The sequence below is a fragment of the Lissotriton vulgaris genome, chromosome 7 (genome assembly GCF_964263255.1).
Source record: "Lissotriton vulgaris chromosome 7, aLisVul1.2, whole genome shotgun sequence".
Lineage (NCBI taxonomy): Eukaryota > Metazoa > Chordata > Amphibia > Caudata > Salamandridae > Lissotriton > Lissotriton vulgaris.
This window is the reverse complement of record NC_141695.1, coordinates 1,544,527,091-1,544,544,648: the sequence shown is the minus strand read 5'-3', so window position 1 is coordinate 1,544,544,648 and position 17,558 is coordinate 1,544,527,091. Positions and strand designations below refer to the sequence as shown.

The window sequence follows — 17,558 nt, the reverse complement described above, 5'->3', positions numbered from 1 at the left end:
TGGTTACATTCTAGTCCATAATGTTGTTTTTGCTAACTCTAGACTGACACTAGCCACATGCAAATCAGACCTGGTCTTCCACCAATGGGAATAGTTCAGCTTGCCCTGCCAAGTCAGGTCCTCAATGGGTCGGAAGGCAAGCAGGGCCACACTGGTCTGTGCCTCTTTGTGCAAATCATCTCTCAGATCTGTAGCTGGTAAGTTTGCATAGAATGTTAAATGTTTCCTGCTAACATATGTGATCTGTGTGTTGCAGAATCAAATATTGGCAAGGTTAACTCGGCCTTCCATCCTTCGGAGGTCAACCCCTTGGGTACCATTACAAAAAGTTATTAGTGGTAGAACATGTTCCTAACAATGCCTACAAACGAAGGACATCCTGAGTAAAAAAGAGCCTAGAAACAAATCATTGTATCATGTTTGAATGCTGTCTTTGCAACTACGCCTGAAAGAAAACCATAGGCGCGTCCCTTTCTTTCTCACATGTTCTTTTCTTTTTCAGTGTCATCTCCAAAGACCAAGTTTCCTCTACCCAGCTCAGCAGCAGAAGGTTCCTGGAGCGCAGTTCTGGAACATGGGCCCTCAAACACCATTACTTACACGATCCTCAGCCCCCCTACTGCCAGCATTGGACGCTACGACTTGAGTCTCCAGGTCTCCTCCAGCATCAAGAATTCAACCATCAAACTCGGCCAGTTCATCTTGCTCTTCAACCCTTGGAGTGCAGGTACCAAGTACTTTTAATATTTCTTTCAATATTGTCCAACTAATTCCCAAAACAGGGTACCACAACAGTTTACAATATATGTCACAGAAAGAGTAAATCAAAAACAGTACAACAATTATTATATCATAATCTCATAACCTGCCATTGGTTTGAACAAAAGTACCAAAAATGAAAGTTGGTGTGCAGATTTATTTACATCTCCTCTAAAGGATGCACTCAAAACATAATTATCACTAGACCATGTCCCAGACAAATGTATGATGTTACAACGCATACATTTACAATGCATGCCTTTACAACACAGTTTTTACATCTCATCATCCTTTACAACGCATTCTTTTACATTGCATGCCATTACATTGCATTTTCAGAAAATACCTTTACAACGCATTCCATTACATCGCATTATACCTTTACAACGCATATCATTACAATGCATACCATTACATCGCATTTAAGGTATTCAGCATACGTTCCATACAATGCCTCTCTGTCTTCCGTAAGGCAATCAAGACCCTCCTCTTCCCTGCTCCCTAGTGCACTTCTCTAATCCCCCTCCTCCCCCGTTTGTTAGGGTGTGTGTCTGTCTTTCAGTGCCGGGACGCCCCATTGCTGGGGTAGCTGTTGCGCTTTACCAAACCCAGAATAGAATAGAATAGAAGGTATGTGTTGGATAGTATTGGGGTAATAATTACTATTCTAACTCCAGTGAGTGCAACAGTAGGGTAAGTGTTGGATAGTGTAGGGGTAAAAAATACTATTCTAACTCCAGTGAGTGCAACAGTAGGGTAAGTGTTGGATAGTGTAGGGGTAAAAATTACTATTCTAACTCCAGTGAGTGCAACAGTAGGGTAAGTGTCGGATAGTGTAAGGGTATTATGCGTTGTAATAGTATGCATTGTCATGACTTGCGATGTAATGACATGCGTTGTAATGACATGCGTTGTAATGACATGCGTTGTAGTGCCATGCAATGTAATGGCTGTGTTGTAATGACATGCTATGTGAAGGATGTTGCGATGTAATGACTGCTATGCAAAGGTATTGCATTGTAATGACTGCGTTGTAAAGGTTGTTTCCCGTCAGATGAACTGTTAAAGCATCCGAGGAAAGCGAAAATCAGCACCAATAATACAATATTAACAAAGTTAATAATGTTTGCCTTTATATTAGGGAAAGGGTTTCACAAATTCATTAGTCCCTAAAAAGCAGGCACACCATAGGCAAACTTCCTTTACAAACAGATCACGTACAATACTCACAGTAGCAGGCAAATTTTCCTTGCACACAGAAGATATGCAGCAGAGGCACCTCGGAAGTGCAAGCTTCCCACACCTGCAGAAACATGAAGCATGGGAACAGCAGTACAGCTTTCTCTCATTCACCAAAATGGCAGCTCACATGCAGCAGTAGTGCAAGCTTCCCACACCTGCAGAAATATGCAGTATGGGAAGAGAAGTACTGTTTTTTCTCAGTTACCAAAACAGCAAATCACATGCAGCGGTACTGCAAGCTTCACTCAAATAACGAATATATACAGCTCATCAGAAAAGCTCTCATCACACTTAAGAAAGGTGCAACAGCAATAGGTGTTCAAGCTTTCCCCACGCATTGACTGTAAGTAGCAGCAGTGCATGCTTCTTTGATGGTTGTATGTCAGAATAATGGCAAAAAAATATTGTGCTGCAAGACTATCGTAGCCGGATTTACGACTAATGGTTAACATATAGATGGTGTGGGCTATGCTTGATTTATAAAAATAACATTGGTGCCAGGGCCCTTGACAGGAGGTCACTGCAGCTTGCGTCACCCATTGAGCCCGCCGGTGCGGCCAATACCAACACAACTATTAACCATCACACTTGTACAAGTGTGGGAATTTAGATTATTCCAGGCCCCAAAGATATAAGAATGTCTTGGCCGGCAGGTATACGTTGTTTTTAATGTATATTGAGCTAACAAACAACTGCTCATCTCCAAATTACACAAACATCGCCACCTTTAGGCATGCTGGCATATGTGCCGGTATCGACAAGTGCTGATGCTTAGGCACTGTGTGAGGAGTAGTGTAGGTGTATCTTGGTGTAGAGTGATAATGAAGTACACAGTGGGTAGGAGGCAGTAAGGGTATATGAGGAATAGGATGTAGTTGCTGATGTAAGTCAGTGCTTTAGGTGGCCTGGGTGTGAAGTGGTGGCGTAAACCTACAGGGTGAATAGATAGGTGTATTGTATTAGAGTAGAACCGTTTATGCCTGCTCTAGGCTCTTATCGTATCTTCTGCCTTATTCTATGCATTATGGGATGTATAGTTCTTCACGAGCATTAATTATTTCCTTAGTAGTCTCCCTTCAATACATTTATACACTTTATTACCTTTGTAGGCTTGGCACAACGAAAAAGTCAATGTATTTAGGCTTCCAGCGCTGTCCAGTGAAGAATTGTCTCTCCCCTCAGCCCCTCTGATGACGAGGTGGTACTTCTCCTCTACGACAGGGGCTAATGTGAATAATTTTGTTATACAAACACCCTGAAGCTTAGGAGTGCACTTGGCAGGATGCCTGCCTTTCGGTTATTAATTTCCACTTCTTCCGTTGCTGGCAAAAAAGCCTAAAGAAATTGACTTTTTTCGTTTTGACAAGCCTATGAAGGCAAATGTATTGAAGGTGTCTGGAGCATACTAAGGAAATAATTAATGCTCTTGAAGGACTATACATCTCATAATGCATTGAAAAATGAAATGCACTTTGCCAAGCCCACTATGGGTGTGTATTTGATAATGAAAATAAAAAAGAGCACTTCCTGCAACCTTACATTAAAAAGCCTATGATTAAGATGCTGTGTATCGAAACTCCAAGGGCGCAGAAGAATGCTTGTTGGGGATGACAAAAGAAGCCGAAATCAATAGCCGAAAGGCAGGCCTCCTGCCGAGTGCACTCCTAAGCTCCAGGGCGTTTGTATAACAAATATATAAATATATATATATATTTATATATCTATTGTCGCTCCAAGGTTGTCCACCTTTGAGTAGCACACGAGCAGCAGCTTCATTTATGTGTAGGCGAGGACGGGGATCCGCTTGTAGATGCCGCTCCGTAATGGATCTGCCCGACCCGTTTCGAAGCTCCATATGTTTCTCTTCAGGGGCTTTAACGGAAGCGGTGTGCGCAACCGCTAACCCACTTCTGCATTTTCCATATGGCACACCCACCAATGGGAGGCTCAAATGAGACTGTGTATTATGGTAAGTGTGGTGCGGAAAGCTATACCTCTCTGAAGAGCTCTAATTAGAGCAAAACACTGTGTCAGGGGTTGCCATTACTCATTTCAGGTTGGCTTGAGTTGGTATTTTACCAATTCAAAGCTGTAATATTGTGCCTGGAGTGATAAATTGCTTTTATGATTTTACAGCTCGGCAAGGACAGCACTGTACTAGTCCTATGCTTAAAGACTTTGCTGTATAAATGGCAAAAGACTTTGTCTTTTTCTATCTCAGCATGGATAGCACTGTGCTAATCCTATGCTCAAAAACTTTGATAGAAAAACAGACATTTGAGGTGAGCACATCTAGAGTGCCGCTGGTGTTGAGAGTGCTCTAACAGGAGCTGCATTCCACCTAAACTTGAGAACTACCCAGAGTTCTCTCCTACTTTTTTGCATAATTTATGCGTCGCTCTATGCCTGAAAGGGTTTTGTTTTGACTTAATACTGGGTGCTCCCTTGTGTCTGGACAAAGCTATACCTCTCTTAAGAGCTCTAATTAGAGCGAAACACTGTGTCAGGGGTTGCTTTTACTCATTTCAGGTTTGCTTGAGTTGGTATTTTACCAATTCAAAGCTGTAATATTGTGCCTGGAGTGATAAATGTCTTTTGTGATTTTACAGCTTGGCAAGGACAGCACTGTACTAGTCCTATGCTTAAAGACTTTGCTGTATAAATGCAAAAGACTTTGGGCTCCATTATGATGTCGGGCGGATCGCCACCGCCATGGTGGCGCTGGCGATCCGCCCCACAGAAATGCCCGCCCGCCACCCTTTCCCCCCCGCCACATTACAATGGCGGGGGGGACCGCAGCGGAGGCAAACACCGCCCGCCACTTTACCGCCCTGGTCGCCTTGCGGCCGGGGCGGAAAAGGGTTCATATGGTGGCGGTGTCTATCAGACACCGCCAGCCACATTAGCATGCGTGTGTATAGGTGCCTTTCCGCGGCGGCGATCCTGCCACAGAAACGCATGCGGTCATTGCTAGTGGGGGCCGCAGCACCATGGTGAAGGCCAAGGTGGGGGTGCACAGGAGGGATACCTATGGTACCCCGCTTCATTTGCATATACAAAGCGGCAGGCACCGCGCGGTGCCTGCCGCTTTGTATATGCAAATGCAAAAATTCATTTTTAGCATTGTGGCGGAAGGTGCAGAGTGCACCGCCCGCCACAATTCTAAAAATAAAGGATGTGCCCGCCACTGTAGCGGGCACATCCTAATTCCCCCAACGGGACCCCCGCCCTTATGGCGGGCGGTCCAGAATACCGATAGGGTGGCGGGCGGACAAAGTCCGCCCGTCATCCTAATGGGGCCCTTTGTCTTTTTCTATCTCGGCGTGGATAGCACTGTGCTATTCCTATGCTTAAAAACTTTGATAGAAAAACAGACATTTGAGGTGAGCACATCTAGAGTGTCGCTGGTGTTGAGAGTGCTCTAACAGCAGCTGCATTCCACCTAAACTTGAGAACTACCCAGAGTTCTCTCCTTCTTTTTTGCATAATGTATGCGTCAGTCTATACCTGAAAGGGTTTATTTTGACTTAATACTGGGTGCGCCCTTGTGTCTGGACAAAGCTATACCTCTCTGAAGAGCTCTAATTAGAGCGAAACACTGTGTCAGGGGTTGCTTTTACTCATTCCAGGTTGGCTTGAGTTGGTATTTTACCAATTCAAAGCTGTAATATTGTGCCTGGAGTAATAAATGGCTTTTGTGATTTTACAGCTCGGCAAGGACAGCACTGTACTAGTCCTATTGTAGTATTGAGTCCACTCAATATTTAGTAGAAAAGTAGGTTTATTTGAAGAAAGCACAGGAGCAAGGTAGGGTACAACCTACACAGGACTTCTTCCCAGCAACTGTAACACACAGAAGCTAGGAAAGGAATCCTGTGACATAAAGGAATACTTAAGGCAGAACAATTCTAAGTACAAATTAAAGGGGCAACACGACACATCTTCTTCCTTTAGAAAAACAAAAAACAAAAAGAATTAACAAACAAAATCTCGTAACCATATGGGTTTGGAACAAACACGTTTCTTACCAATAACAGGATTCTCAAAACAATTGGGATCTTTAACAATAGTGTTGTTGTTGCTACGATTGGAAGAAACGCAATCATTAGAATGGTGAAGATCATTGACACTGTCAGAAGAACCCAAAAAATCCTTACTAGAAACATCTGGCACAACTTCACTATTAATACTGTCATCAGTAGAGATGCCAATAGGAACAGATGTAATTTCAGAAGGAGCAGAAATATTTTCAGAAAGGAGAAAACCACCATGATCCTCTTTTTGAACAATAGGAGGACTTAGCGAGGAGTTGGGTAAAATTGTAGGATTCACAGTGCAAGAATTTTTATTCCCTTTGTAAATAGCAATTCTCTTTAAATTCCATACTTTACCATCACTTAAAAGAACAGCATTGCGTAGAACTTTCTTAATCATTAAAGGTTTAGAAAATTGAGAATCACCTTTGCGAACCTTCCATGGTTTTTTAACTTTAACCAGCATTCCAGCTTCAACTTTTGTGGAACCTGAAGCAAATTTATTGTCAAACTCCTTCTTGTATTGGAGATGTTTCCCAACAATATTGTTTTTAACTTCATTCATGCAGATATCCAAACAGTCTTTTTTATGCAACCAATTAGGATTATATTTAGTCCTAGCGACACGGCCTCTCATAATTTCAAAGGGTGACATCTTTAAAGCATCATGAATATTGGTTCTATAGGACCAAACAGCTTTGTGAACACCAACTTCCCAATTATCTCCTTTCATAATAGCAAGTTGAATAGCATTTTTCAGGACTTTGTTAAACCTCTCGCATAATCCATTACCACTTGGGTTATATAATGAAGTGGTTTTATGGATTATACCTGTCCTGTCAAAATAAGATTTAGTAAGTTTGGACACGAACTGGACACCATTGTCACTGATAATTTGTGTAGGGAGACCTTCCTCCATAAAAACTCTATCAATAAACTCTAAGACTGTGGCTGAGTCGACTCTGTTCACAATGGTAATACAGGGCCACCTTGAAAAAATATCAATGATAGAAATCACAAATTTCTGACAAACACCGATAGGTCCCATAATATCCATAGCAACGGTATGCCAAGGACCATCAGGAACTATAGGTACACACATGTCTGGTTTCAAAGTATTGAGAACTTTATCTGAGTTGGAACAAACAACACATTCACGTACCATTCTTTCAGACATGACATCAATACCTGGCCACCAGTACCATTGTTTGATATTTTGCTTGGTTTTAACAATACCACAATGATCCTTGTGGCATAATCCTAAAATGGAGTCTCTCAACGTTACAGGGGGAACAGCTTTATCTCCCCGAAAAATAGTGTTTTCAAAAACAGTAAGTTCATTCCTGACCTCCCAGAATGGTTTAAGGTCAGAAGATAATTTACTTTTTTCTATCCACCCATTGCGAATAAAAGAAATAACAGAGACCAGGACATTGTCCTTAACATACTCTTCAGTCCAAACTTTTTTCTCAATGCAAAAAGGATTATCATCATGAATGAGGGCAACTTGAAAGGAATCCCATTCATTAACCTCACATTCTTGCAAGTCTGAGGGCATGCGCGAAAGAAAATCAGCAATAACATTGTTTTTGCCTGGAAAATAGACAATTTTGATTACAAAATCTTGTAAGCGCATAGTCATCCTAGCAATTCTAGCAGTGGCATTGTAAAGGCCTTCAGTGGAGAGGAGTTTGGTAAGGGGTTTATGATCAGTTCTGACTACACAGCTTTTGCCCCATACAAAACTCCGAAAATGTTCTAAGGACCAGACAACTGCAAGAGTTTCCTTTTCAATGACAGAGAATTTGCTTTCAGGAACTGAAAGAGCCCTGGACGCAAAAGCGACAATGTGTTCTTTCCCAGAATTGTCAATTTGTGACAGGACGCTCCCCAAACCTTTATTACTGGCATCGACCGTAATGACAGAATCAAGGTCTAAGTCAAAAGGGGACAACACTGGGGCATTGATGATGTCAGATTTAATACTATTAAATTCATTCTCACAAAGAGCGGACCACTCAAACTTGACCTTACTTTTCAAAAGTTGTCTGATATTGAAAACTTTACTAGAAAATCCTTTAACAAATTTAGAGTAGAATTCTACCATACCGAGGAATGATCGGACATCATCCTTGCTGGTCGGAGAGGGTGCTTCCTTAATGGCGTCAACAAGTTTGGGTTTAGTTGAGACACCATCAGAACATAGAACATGACCTAAGTAAGTTACGGATTTAACTCCAAAATGACATTTGGAAAACTCAATGGTTAACCCTTTACCATCCAGGATATTAAGAACCTCTTCAAGAATAGAGTTGTGTTCTGATTCATCCTTACCATAAACTAAAATATCGTCCTGGAAAAATTTAATTTTGGGATGTTTGCCAAATAATTGGTGCATGATACGTTGGAAAATGGCAGCAGCAGAGGCCAAACCGAATGGCATCCTCTTAAATTGAAAACAACCCATCGGGGTGATGAATGCAGTGAGATGCCTGCTGTCATAATCCAAGGAAATCTGATGGTATGCGGCAGAAAGATCCAATGTAGAAAATATGGTAGCACCTTGAACGGAAGACAACATTTCAGAGATCTTGGGTAACGGAAATTTGTCAATAACAATGTTCTCATTTAAATGGCGAAGGTCAACACATAGCCTAATTTTGCCATTCGCACGTCTGGCGATAACAACTGGAGAAATCCATTCGGAGGATTCTATAGCCTCAATGATGTCCTCCTTAACCAACTTGTCTAATTCTTTTTCAACATCATTGCGAACTAAGATAGGTATGTTTCTAGCTTTAAAAATTCTAGGTTTCGCGTCACTTTTCAAAATAATACGATGGGAAAATCCTTGTAGATTACCAATTTTACCGCTAAAAACTTTTGGAAACTTTTTAAACATGGAATCTCCAATTTTTTCACCGTCATCAATTATTAAAACAGGTTCGGGACTATTGGGATTAAGAATAATGTCTAAATTAAATTGATCTCTCCATCCAAGGACAGAAGGACCACGTTTAGAAACATAGAGTTTCCCTAAGGAATTTCTATCTTTAAATCTGAATTTTAAGGGTTTGAAACCGACAATTTCAATCTTTTCTCCTAAATACCCCTCAGGAGAAATATCAGAAGCATAAAAATCATTACCTAAGTGCTGTGCAAAGTCAGAATTCCACACTTTTTCATTAACAATAGTGTACGGGGAACCAGAATCTGCATAAATGTTGATGGGAACCCCACCGATTCTCATGTCACACATAGGTTTTTTAAGAACATTTCCTTTGAAGGAATCATTAATGTTGAAGATAAAAACTTTCTCAAGTGGTTTCTGAACACATTCATCTTCCATAGAGCAATGTGAAACTTTTTTAATACATTCGTCTTCTACAGAACAATGTAAAACCTTTCTAACTAAATTTTCTTCACCACTAGAATCGGAAGAATCATAAATCACCTTTACTTTCTTACTTTTAGACCTGTGGCAAGCACTGTAATAATGACCAATTAACCCACAATTGGAACATTTTTCCTTAGTGGCAGGACACATTTTAAAGTTAGCTAAATGTGAACTACTGCCACACCTGAAACATTTGAGGTTGTCCGGATTTTTATCCGTTTTATTAACCTCACCAGACTTAGGTTTATTTTGGAACTTCTGTTTATAACCAGATTTACTTTGAACTCTAGAAACAGTATGTTCCGAAACAACGTTAGGGTCTGGGGAAACTTTTTCCTTAATCTTAATAGCTTTGGCGCTGCGACCAGAAAGTTCAGCTTTCCTAACAATAGCTAAAACATCTTTAAGGTCAGAGTCGCCATTAATCCAAAGTCTATCTTGTATTGATGGGTCTGATGCATGCATTACGAACTGATCCCTTATGAATTGTTCTTGAAGGTGATCAAACTTACAGTCATCAGCAATCTTTTTCAATTCAGAAATATAAACGTCTATAGTTTCTCCAGGTTGTTGTTTCCTGCGGAAAAATTTATATCTGGTAATACCAATGCACACTTTAGGGGAAAAATGATTATCAAAATCGATTAGAATATCATCAAAAACATTAGAATCTCCACCACCTGTACACTTTGACATTTCCTCATATACTTTTAAACCCCCAGCACCAAGAGAATGTAAAAATAATTTTTTTTTCCTTTCAGGTTTCATCTTTGCTTCTTCATCGATGGTATCAATAAAGTTTAGAAAATATGCCTTCCATTGAAGCCACTTCATGCAGGGTTCTGAACCAGATGGCCAAAATGCTTGAGGAGATTGTATTGTAAAATTTTGAGTAGCCATGAGGAAGTCACAAGGTCAGAAATGAAGTTGAAAAAAAATAACCTTACTTGGGAAATGAGAAAGTAATTGGATGAATTGGTACAGTGAAGATGCTGAAAAACGCTGATGGAAACCGCTTTGTTCTGCCTTTGAACGAAGAAACGCTGTGAAATAATGTGTAGCGTTGAAAACGTTGCCGTGGAAACGCTGGTAAACGAAGGAGAGGTGTAGCGTTGAAAACGTTGCCGTGGAAACGTTGGTAAACAAATACTCAAGATGGCCGCCGGCGTCCTACGTCAGCGCGTAACGTGCGTCTGACGCGAGGGAATGACGAGCTCGTTACAGCCAGAGAGTCAAGCAATGGAAGCGCTCGAGAATGCCGGCGCTCGAGAAAGAAGACGCTCGAGGCCGAAAACGCTCGTTCAAGTAGGCTTCTTTTGAACTCTCCTTTTTAAAAGATGCACTCTTCTCAAAACTAATTTTTAGAGAATTTGACCCTGCGCAGCGCTTGCAGTAATGTCAAGAATAAAAGCGCATTCAGGAAACGGGGTCAAAGTTAAAAAGAGGTTACTCACATGATGTTGTGGAGTAAAAGCAGTTGGAAGAGGCATAAAGGAACCAGTCAAATATCAGCAGTAGAGGCAGAATTCTTGATGGAAAGGGTTTCCACAATGCAGGAGAATTGTCAGAGGTGGTAAAATTTGAAGATAGGATAAAATTATTTAAAAAAAAAATTTTCCTTGTAAATATGAAAAAAAAACGTTAAAGTTGATAAAGTCAAAATCATCAGGGTTCATGGGTTCCTGGTGCTTCCTGGACCTCGTCGCCAAAATTGTAGTATTGAGTCCACTCAATATTTAGTAGAAAAGTAGGTTTATTTGAAGAAAGCACAGGAGCAAGGTAGGGTACAACCTACACAGGACTTCTTCCCAGCAACTGTAACACACAGAAGCTAGGAAAGGAATCCTGTGACATAAAGGAATACTTAAGGCAGAACAATTCTAAGTACAAATTAAAGGGGCAACACGACACCTATGCTTAAAGACTTTGCTGTATAAATGGCAAAATACTTTGTCTTTTTCTAACTCGGCGTGGATAGCACTGTGCTAATCCTATGCTTAAAAACTTTGATAGAAAAACAGACATTTGAGGTGAGCACATCTAGAGTGTCGCTGGTGTTGAGAGTGCTCTAACAGGAGATGCATTCCACCTAAACTTGAGTTCTCTCCTTCTTTTTTGCATAATTTATGCGTCACTCTATGCCTGAAAGGGTTTTGTTTTGATATATATATATATATATATATATATATATATATATATACATATATATATATATATATATATATATTACCTACTGGCTATCGCCAGTAGGTATATATAGTTAGAATTTTTTCCCTATGGGACTTTTGAAAATTCTATGTCTAATAACTTTGGCGTTTGTGGACGGAATCGGCTGAAATTTTCAGGAAAATGGCACATTTTGTTTCTGAGCAGCCCCTGAAAATTTGGTGGGGTTTCGTCAAGGGGGGGCTGAGAAAAAAGGGGGGTCCCAAAACGCGTTTTTTGCATTGAGTTTTCCATAGGGCGGTTGGACTCACTTTTAGCTCGAACGGCTGAATGGATTTGCACGAAACTTGGCAAAATTGTAGGGACTGTTAGCCCGATGTGCCTTTGCTAGGTCTCAATATATGTGCTCCAGTAGTTTTTGAGAAATTAACGTTCAAACCAAGATATATATCTGTAACAGCGCTCTGGGCAGCGATCCGGTCCGCTTACTTTTCGCTTATCGGAACTTTGCGCGCAGAAAGCTGATTGGCTCTCCGGTGTCTGTCAACATTCTAAACAGTCCAGAGCGGACGCCATCTTGTCTCTCGGTAGGATCGAGAGAGAAGAAGAGGTGGAAAACGAAGGGGGAATTTAATGAAAGGGGGCAAGGTATCCCCCTCTTGACCCCCTAGGAATGTTGTTGGGGTTATTAAAGGGTCCCGTGGGGAAAATAAAAAAAAAATGATTTTTCACGGTAGAAGCGCGGCCGCGAACTGGTAGCGAAACGGGAATTCGCCATTTTGTGCTTCGTAAATTAAATTACTAGTTATAAGTGGGTGCGGGAGACGTATCCTAATCCCCTATGTTTCCTGAGGGTGGGTGAGGAGGCTGATATATGTTGATACATCTCTTCCAGCGGCTGTGCGTGAGCTTTTTTTTTTTTTTTGCTGCGTGACAGTCCGGAGCGGCCGCCATCTTGTCTCTCGGTAGGATCGAGAGAGAAGAAAAGGTGAAAAACTAAGGGGGAATTTAATGAAAGGGGGCAAGGTATCCCCCTCTTGACCCCCTAGGAATGTTGTTGGGGTTATTAAAGGGTCCCGTGGGGAAAATAAAAAAAAAATGATTTTTCACGGTAGAAGCGCTTCACGGGCCGCGAACTGGGCCGCAAACTGGTAGCGAAACGGGAATTCGCCATTTTGTGCTTCGTTAATTAAAGTACTAGGTATAAGGGGGTGCGGGAGACATATCCTAATCCCCTATGTTTCCTGAGGGTGGCTGAGGAGGCTGATATATGTTGATATATCTCTTCCAGCGGCTGCGCCATCTTGCCTTTTTTCGAATGCCACAATTTTGTCGTGCACGGCAGCCATTTTAGATGCCAGGCTGGTCCCAGGCTATCACCTACCCCTGCGGATGTAGTTTATGGCCCCAGCTGTAGAGAATTCAGACATGCCAATCCTCCTGATTCAGGCGTGTGAGTACTGATTTCAGTGCTAGTCTCCCGCCTCCCGATTTCTGCAAGCAAAAACCCGGGGGCATATTACGAACAACTAGCGATAATTTTTGTCTATAACTTGTTTAGAGACAAAAATTATCGCCGCACATCGGCGATTTTTATCGCAGATAAACCTTGCTATTATCGCAGAAAAGTCAGCGATATTCATGTATTATCGACCTAATGCTCTTAGCCATGTTATCCACCTCCCATTGGATAACATGGCTAAGAACTGCTCAGGGCAGGTGTTAGATTTTGGAGATATTCGCGCTTAGCGCGAATATCTCCAAAAGTTGGTAATAGAAGGTAGCGATGTTAGGGACTGTTTCCAGTCGCTAACATCTTGGCACGCCACTTTGCATGTCATTAGTGATAAGTATCACTGACATGCAAAGCCGGGCCCAAGATGGTCGCTATCTCCTTTTAGGTGTCACTAACTGGTGTTAGCGACAGCTTGATAATAGGGAAATAATTTTATCTCCGCTTTCATGGTTTTTAAAGCCAAAAAAGCGGAGATAAACCCCCTTGATAATATGCCCCACGATTCCTTGGGGGTTTCAGCTGACAGGGCTTGGTATTGTGTTACATGGTAATTTTTCCATGAAACGTCAGAGGGTCGATGTAGGGGTTCTAGAAGAGGTGATAAACCATTTAAGCCTCATTAACAAGCGCATGGTCTTTTAAAGATTTGTGAAGTACTCGGGGCGGCGGTGTGTGTGTGCCCTCTTTCAGGAGCGGGCGGGGGGCACTGCCAGCAACTTGCCAGGTCAGGTAGTGTTCAACACGTGCATCACCCTTTCTCTGCCTGCTATTGCGCTCCATGCTTCGGAAAGGTAAGAAAAAGAACGTGCATTTGAGTTTGAAATGTCCGATCCTGCAGCAGCACACTTCCAAAGCCCACACATGACAATAACCCGAATCAAGGCCCCATTCACCCGTTTTAAAAAAAATAGATAACACTCCAACAAAATAAGGTTATAAAACTTTATTAACTACTAACTTTAACAAACGGAACAAAAACTAAAAACATTTAAACATTTCTCAACACAAAAAGCAACAATGGTTAGAAGCTGTCTTTTGTGCGAATAGTCCCAAGGCAGCACAACGTGCAGAGTTCTGGACGGCACCCAGGTGATGTCGCCTGGGTGCCGCACTGGTTTAGGGATCCTACAATGCTGCTCCGAAAATTGGCGTGGGGCGTCCCGGGTGGGGCGGGGGGAGGCCTCGTCAGTAGCGGTCTGTTGTGCGAATAGTCCCAAGGCAGCACAACGTGCAGAGTTCTGGACGGCACCCAGGTGATGTCGCCTGGGTGCCGCACTGGTTTAGGGATCCTACAATGCAGCACAGAAAAACAGCGTGGGGCGTCCCGGGTGGTGCGGGGGGAGGCCTCGTCAGTAGCGGTCTGTGTCCAGTGTCACATGGCTGACACAACATGTACGACAGGCACCCAGGTGATGTCCAGTAAACTGCCGCACTGGTTTTGGTATCCTACAATGCTGCTCCGAAAATTGGCGTGCGGCGGCCCGGGGGGGGCGTGGGGGAGCCGGCGTGAACGGGCCTCCCCAGGTGGCGGCCATCTAGCTGAGTTGCGCTCGCTCTTGCGGCCACAGCGTCTCGCTCACCATGTTGTTGAGTTGCTCCCACTCTTGCAGTGCAGCGATAGGCGGCTGCCACATGGCCCTTAAAATGGCGGACGGCTCCTCGGTTTTGGGTCTGGTCCACTGAAATGGCCCTGGGACACTTTGGAACTCGGACGCTTGCCTGCTAGGGCTTGGGCTCCATTCTCGAAAAGCGTCCCCTCAGCCGTGAAGATTGTATAAAAGTCTTGGGGGCCCCCGACTCCCGCAGGCTTCCGGTGGGGAGCGGCTGCCATGATTGCTCGCGGAATGACCACGACGGAGCCACGAGATGGTGGTGCTCTCATGCTGACGCCAGCTTCAGTCTGAATGATCCAGAAACAAGGTGGGGCTTTCATCGTTTGGGAAAAAAAAATGTTCTAAACCAATGAAAAGTGTTATTTTTAGGTCATATGACCAAGCCTTCCATCTTTAGGAAACCAAAAGTAAAATGAACCAATGAAAAGTTTTATAAACAAGTCACATGACCTGTTATGCGACATAGGGCTACAAAAAGCGTAGAAAATCCGTTGGCACGTGAGGCGGCGTCAGTAGCGGACCGATGTGCGAATAGGCCGAAGGCAGCACAACGCGCCGAGATCCGGATGGCACCGAGGTGGTGTCCAGCAAATTGCCGCACTGGTGTGGCCATCCTACAATGCTGCGCCGAAAGACGGCGTGTCCAGCTGAATTGCGGTCACTGTTGCGGTACAGTGACTCGAACGCGCCGAGATCCGGATGGCGCCGAGGTGGTGTCCAGCAAATTGCCGTACTGGTGTGGCCATCCTACAATGCTGCGCCGGAAGTCGGCGTGGGGTGCCCCGTTGGCTTATGAGGTGATGTCAGTAGTGGACTGATGTGTGAATAGGTCGGAACCAGCACAAGGCGCCAAGATCCGAATGGCAAGTCCTGGATGTTGAGTGCCTCAGTTGAGATTTCTGAGCAGTGCTTGTAGGACTGTCTGAAGCTTATTTGCACCTGCTGCAGCTTCACTAGGTCCGGCGGAACTTTTTGCCTTTTCCTTTCTGCTTCTTTTCCTACAATGCGTTTCTTCTGAAGACACGACCAGGTCCCTGAATGTGTGCAGGGGGACGCTATTGATTGAATGAACGCGCCGAGATCTGGATGGCACCGAGGTGGTGTCCAGCAAATTGCCGCACTGGTGTGGCCATCCTACAATGCTGCGCCGAAAGTCGGCGTGGGGTGCCCCGTTGGTTTATGAGGTGATGTCAGTAGCGGACCGATGTGTGAATAGGTCGGAACCAGCACAAGGCGCCCTGCACTGTTGAGCCTTTTTCAATGTCTGTTTTTTGTTGTTTCCCCTCCATCAAAAACAAAACAAAAATACAAGGCGCCAAGATCCGAATGGCAAGTCCTGGATGTTGAGTGCCTCAGTTGAGAGTTCTGAGCAGTGCTTGTAAGACTGTCTGAAGCTTATTATAAGAATCAGAGTAAGTTGAAGACTGTCTGAAGCTTATTTGCACCTGCTGCAGCTTCACTAGGTCCGGCGGAACTTTTTTCCTTTTCCTTTCTGCTTCTTTTCCTACAATGCGTTTCATCTGAAGACACGACCAGGTCCCTGAATGTGTGCAGGGGGACGCTATTGATTGAATGAAAATGGCGGCTTGACACAAAGCTGACTCAAGCGTTACTGTTGGTGCTATACAGACAAAAATTGGTTTTCAGTTTGTACATTCTTCAGGTTTTTTTTTCCATCCAAGTCTGATTGAGAGTTTGTAGAAAAATGGCTTCAGATTTTCCACATACTACTCTTCAACATTCTTCCTAAATGTAACAATGTGAAACTCACTAGGAGAACGGCTGTTTCTGTTTCCTTTCAAAATGCTGCCACCAATATTTTCTGAATGGAAGACACCATCTTGTAACATAAAGGGCCGAAAGGGGTTCTGGTCTGGCCGATGGTTGGTGGAGACATTTTGACTATATCTTGGACCTGCCCGGCCTCGCCCAAAATGGCGCCGGTATAAATGGGACTCGTAACTCTTTGCCCGCAAATGTATATCTAGAAAATGTTATTGTAAGTGGCCCTGTCGTATTTTAATTACAAAATGTACGTCCACCGATTCCGCAACTGTTAGACACCTTTGTTCTTGTCACCTAATGGCCCGCTCGTTACGTTCTTCTACAGTGTAAATGTCTCCTCATCATATACGATTTCAGTTTGCTCCGTGGCCGGCCCACGTGGTTATAGGCCCGTATTTGTATACTGACATTTTCACAATAAAGGTTTTTAAAACAAAACACGGTAGTAGTATTTTCATTTGTAAAGTTTTTACTTTTAGTGACTGTTTTCGAATCAGTAAAAGGCAAGTGAAATAAAGCAGTCCAATTACATGACGGATAAAAGGTATAATATGTAGGAACGCAGTAAAGATAAATGGTCAAGGGCAGTTGTGTTTTTCATGTCTGCAACATAAAGTGATCGATAAGAATCTGATAATCAGGCGTATCGGCGACTAAGACAGCAGGCCGAATCTCTTTTACTCAACGGCTCCGTCATGGAAGGAAGAAACGCCCTTTTTCTCGAAAAAGGAATATATTTTACTTGCAAGACAGTTGTAAATTTTCCGGGAAAGTACATTAGCCTGGAATATTATAACATATGTTTGAAAAAAAAATATTGTTCGAAAATAATAAAAAGCGTAATTTTTAGGTCATATGACCAAGCTTTTCATCATTAAATTAACAAAAGTAAAATGAACCAATGAAAAGTTTTGTTAACAAGTCACATGACCTGTTATGCTTACGTTACGCGCTGCGCGCCGCGCCTCGGATCACTTCCGGGTGCGCTAACGCGGCGTGTCATAAAACGCATTACGCGACAACGTAGGTCAAGAATATAGTCTAAA

The 17,558-nt window shown here is 43.0% G+C and overlaps 1 protein-coding gene across 1 annotated transcript in view; it reads left to right on the top strand.

The window, feature by feature from the left end:
- LOC147705973 (protein-glutamine gamma-glutamyltransferase E-like) overlaps nucleotides 1–17,558 on the top strand; it is a 307,618-nt gene that overhangs the window by 126,464 nt on the left and 163,596 nt on the right. The window contains exon 3 of the mRNA XM_086932430.1: nucleotides 503–727. Coding sequence (XP_086788556.1) covers nucleotides 503–727 — 225 coding nt within the window. The remainder of the gene's footprint in view (nucleotides 1–502; nucleotides 728–17,558) is intronic.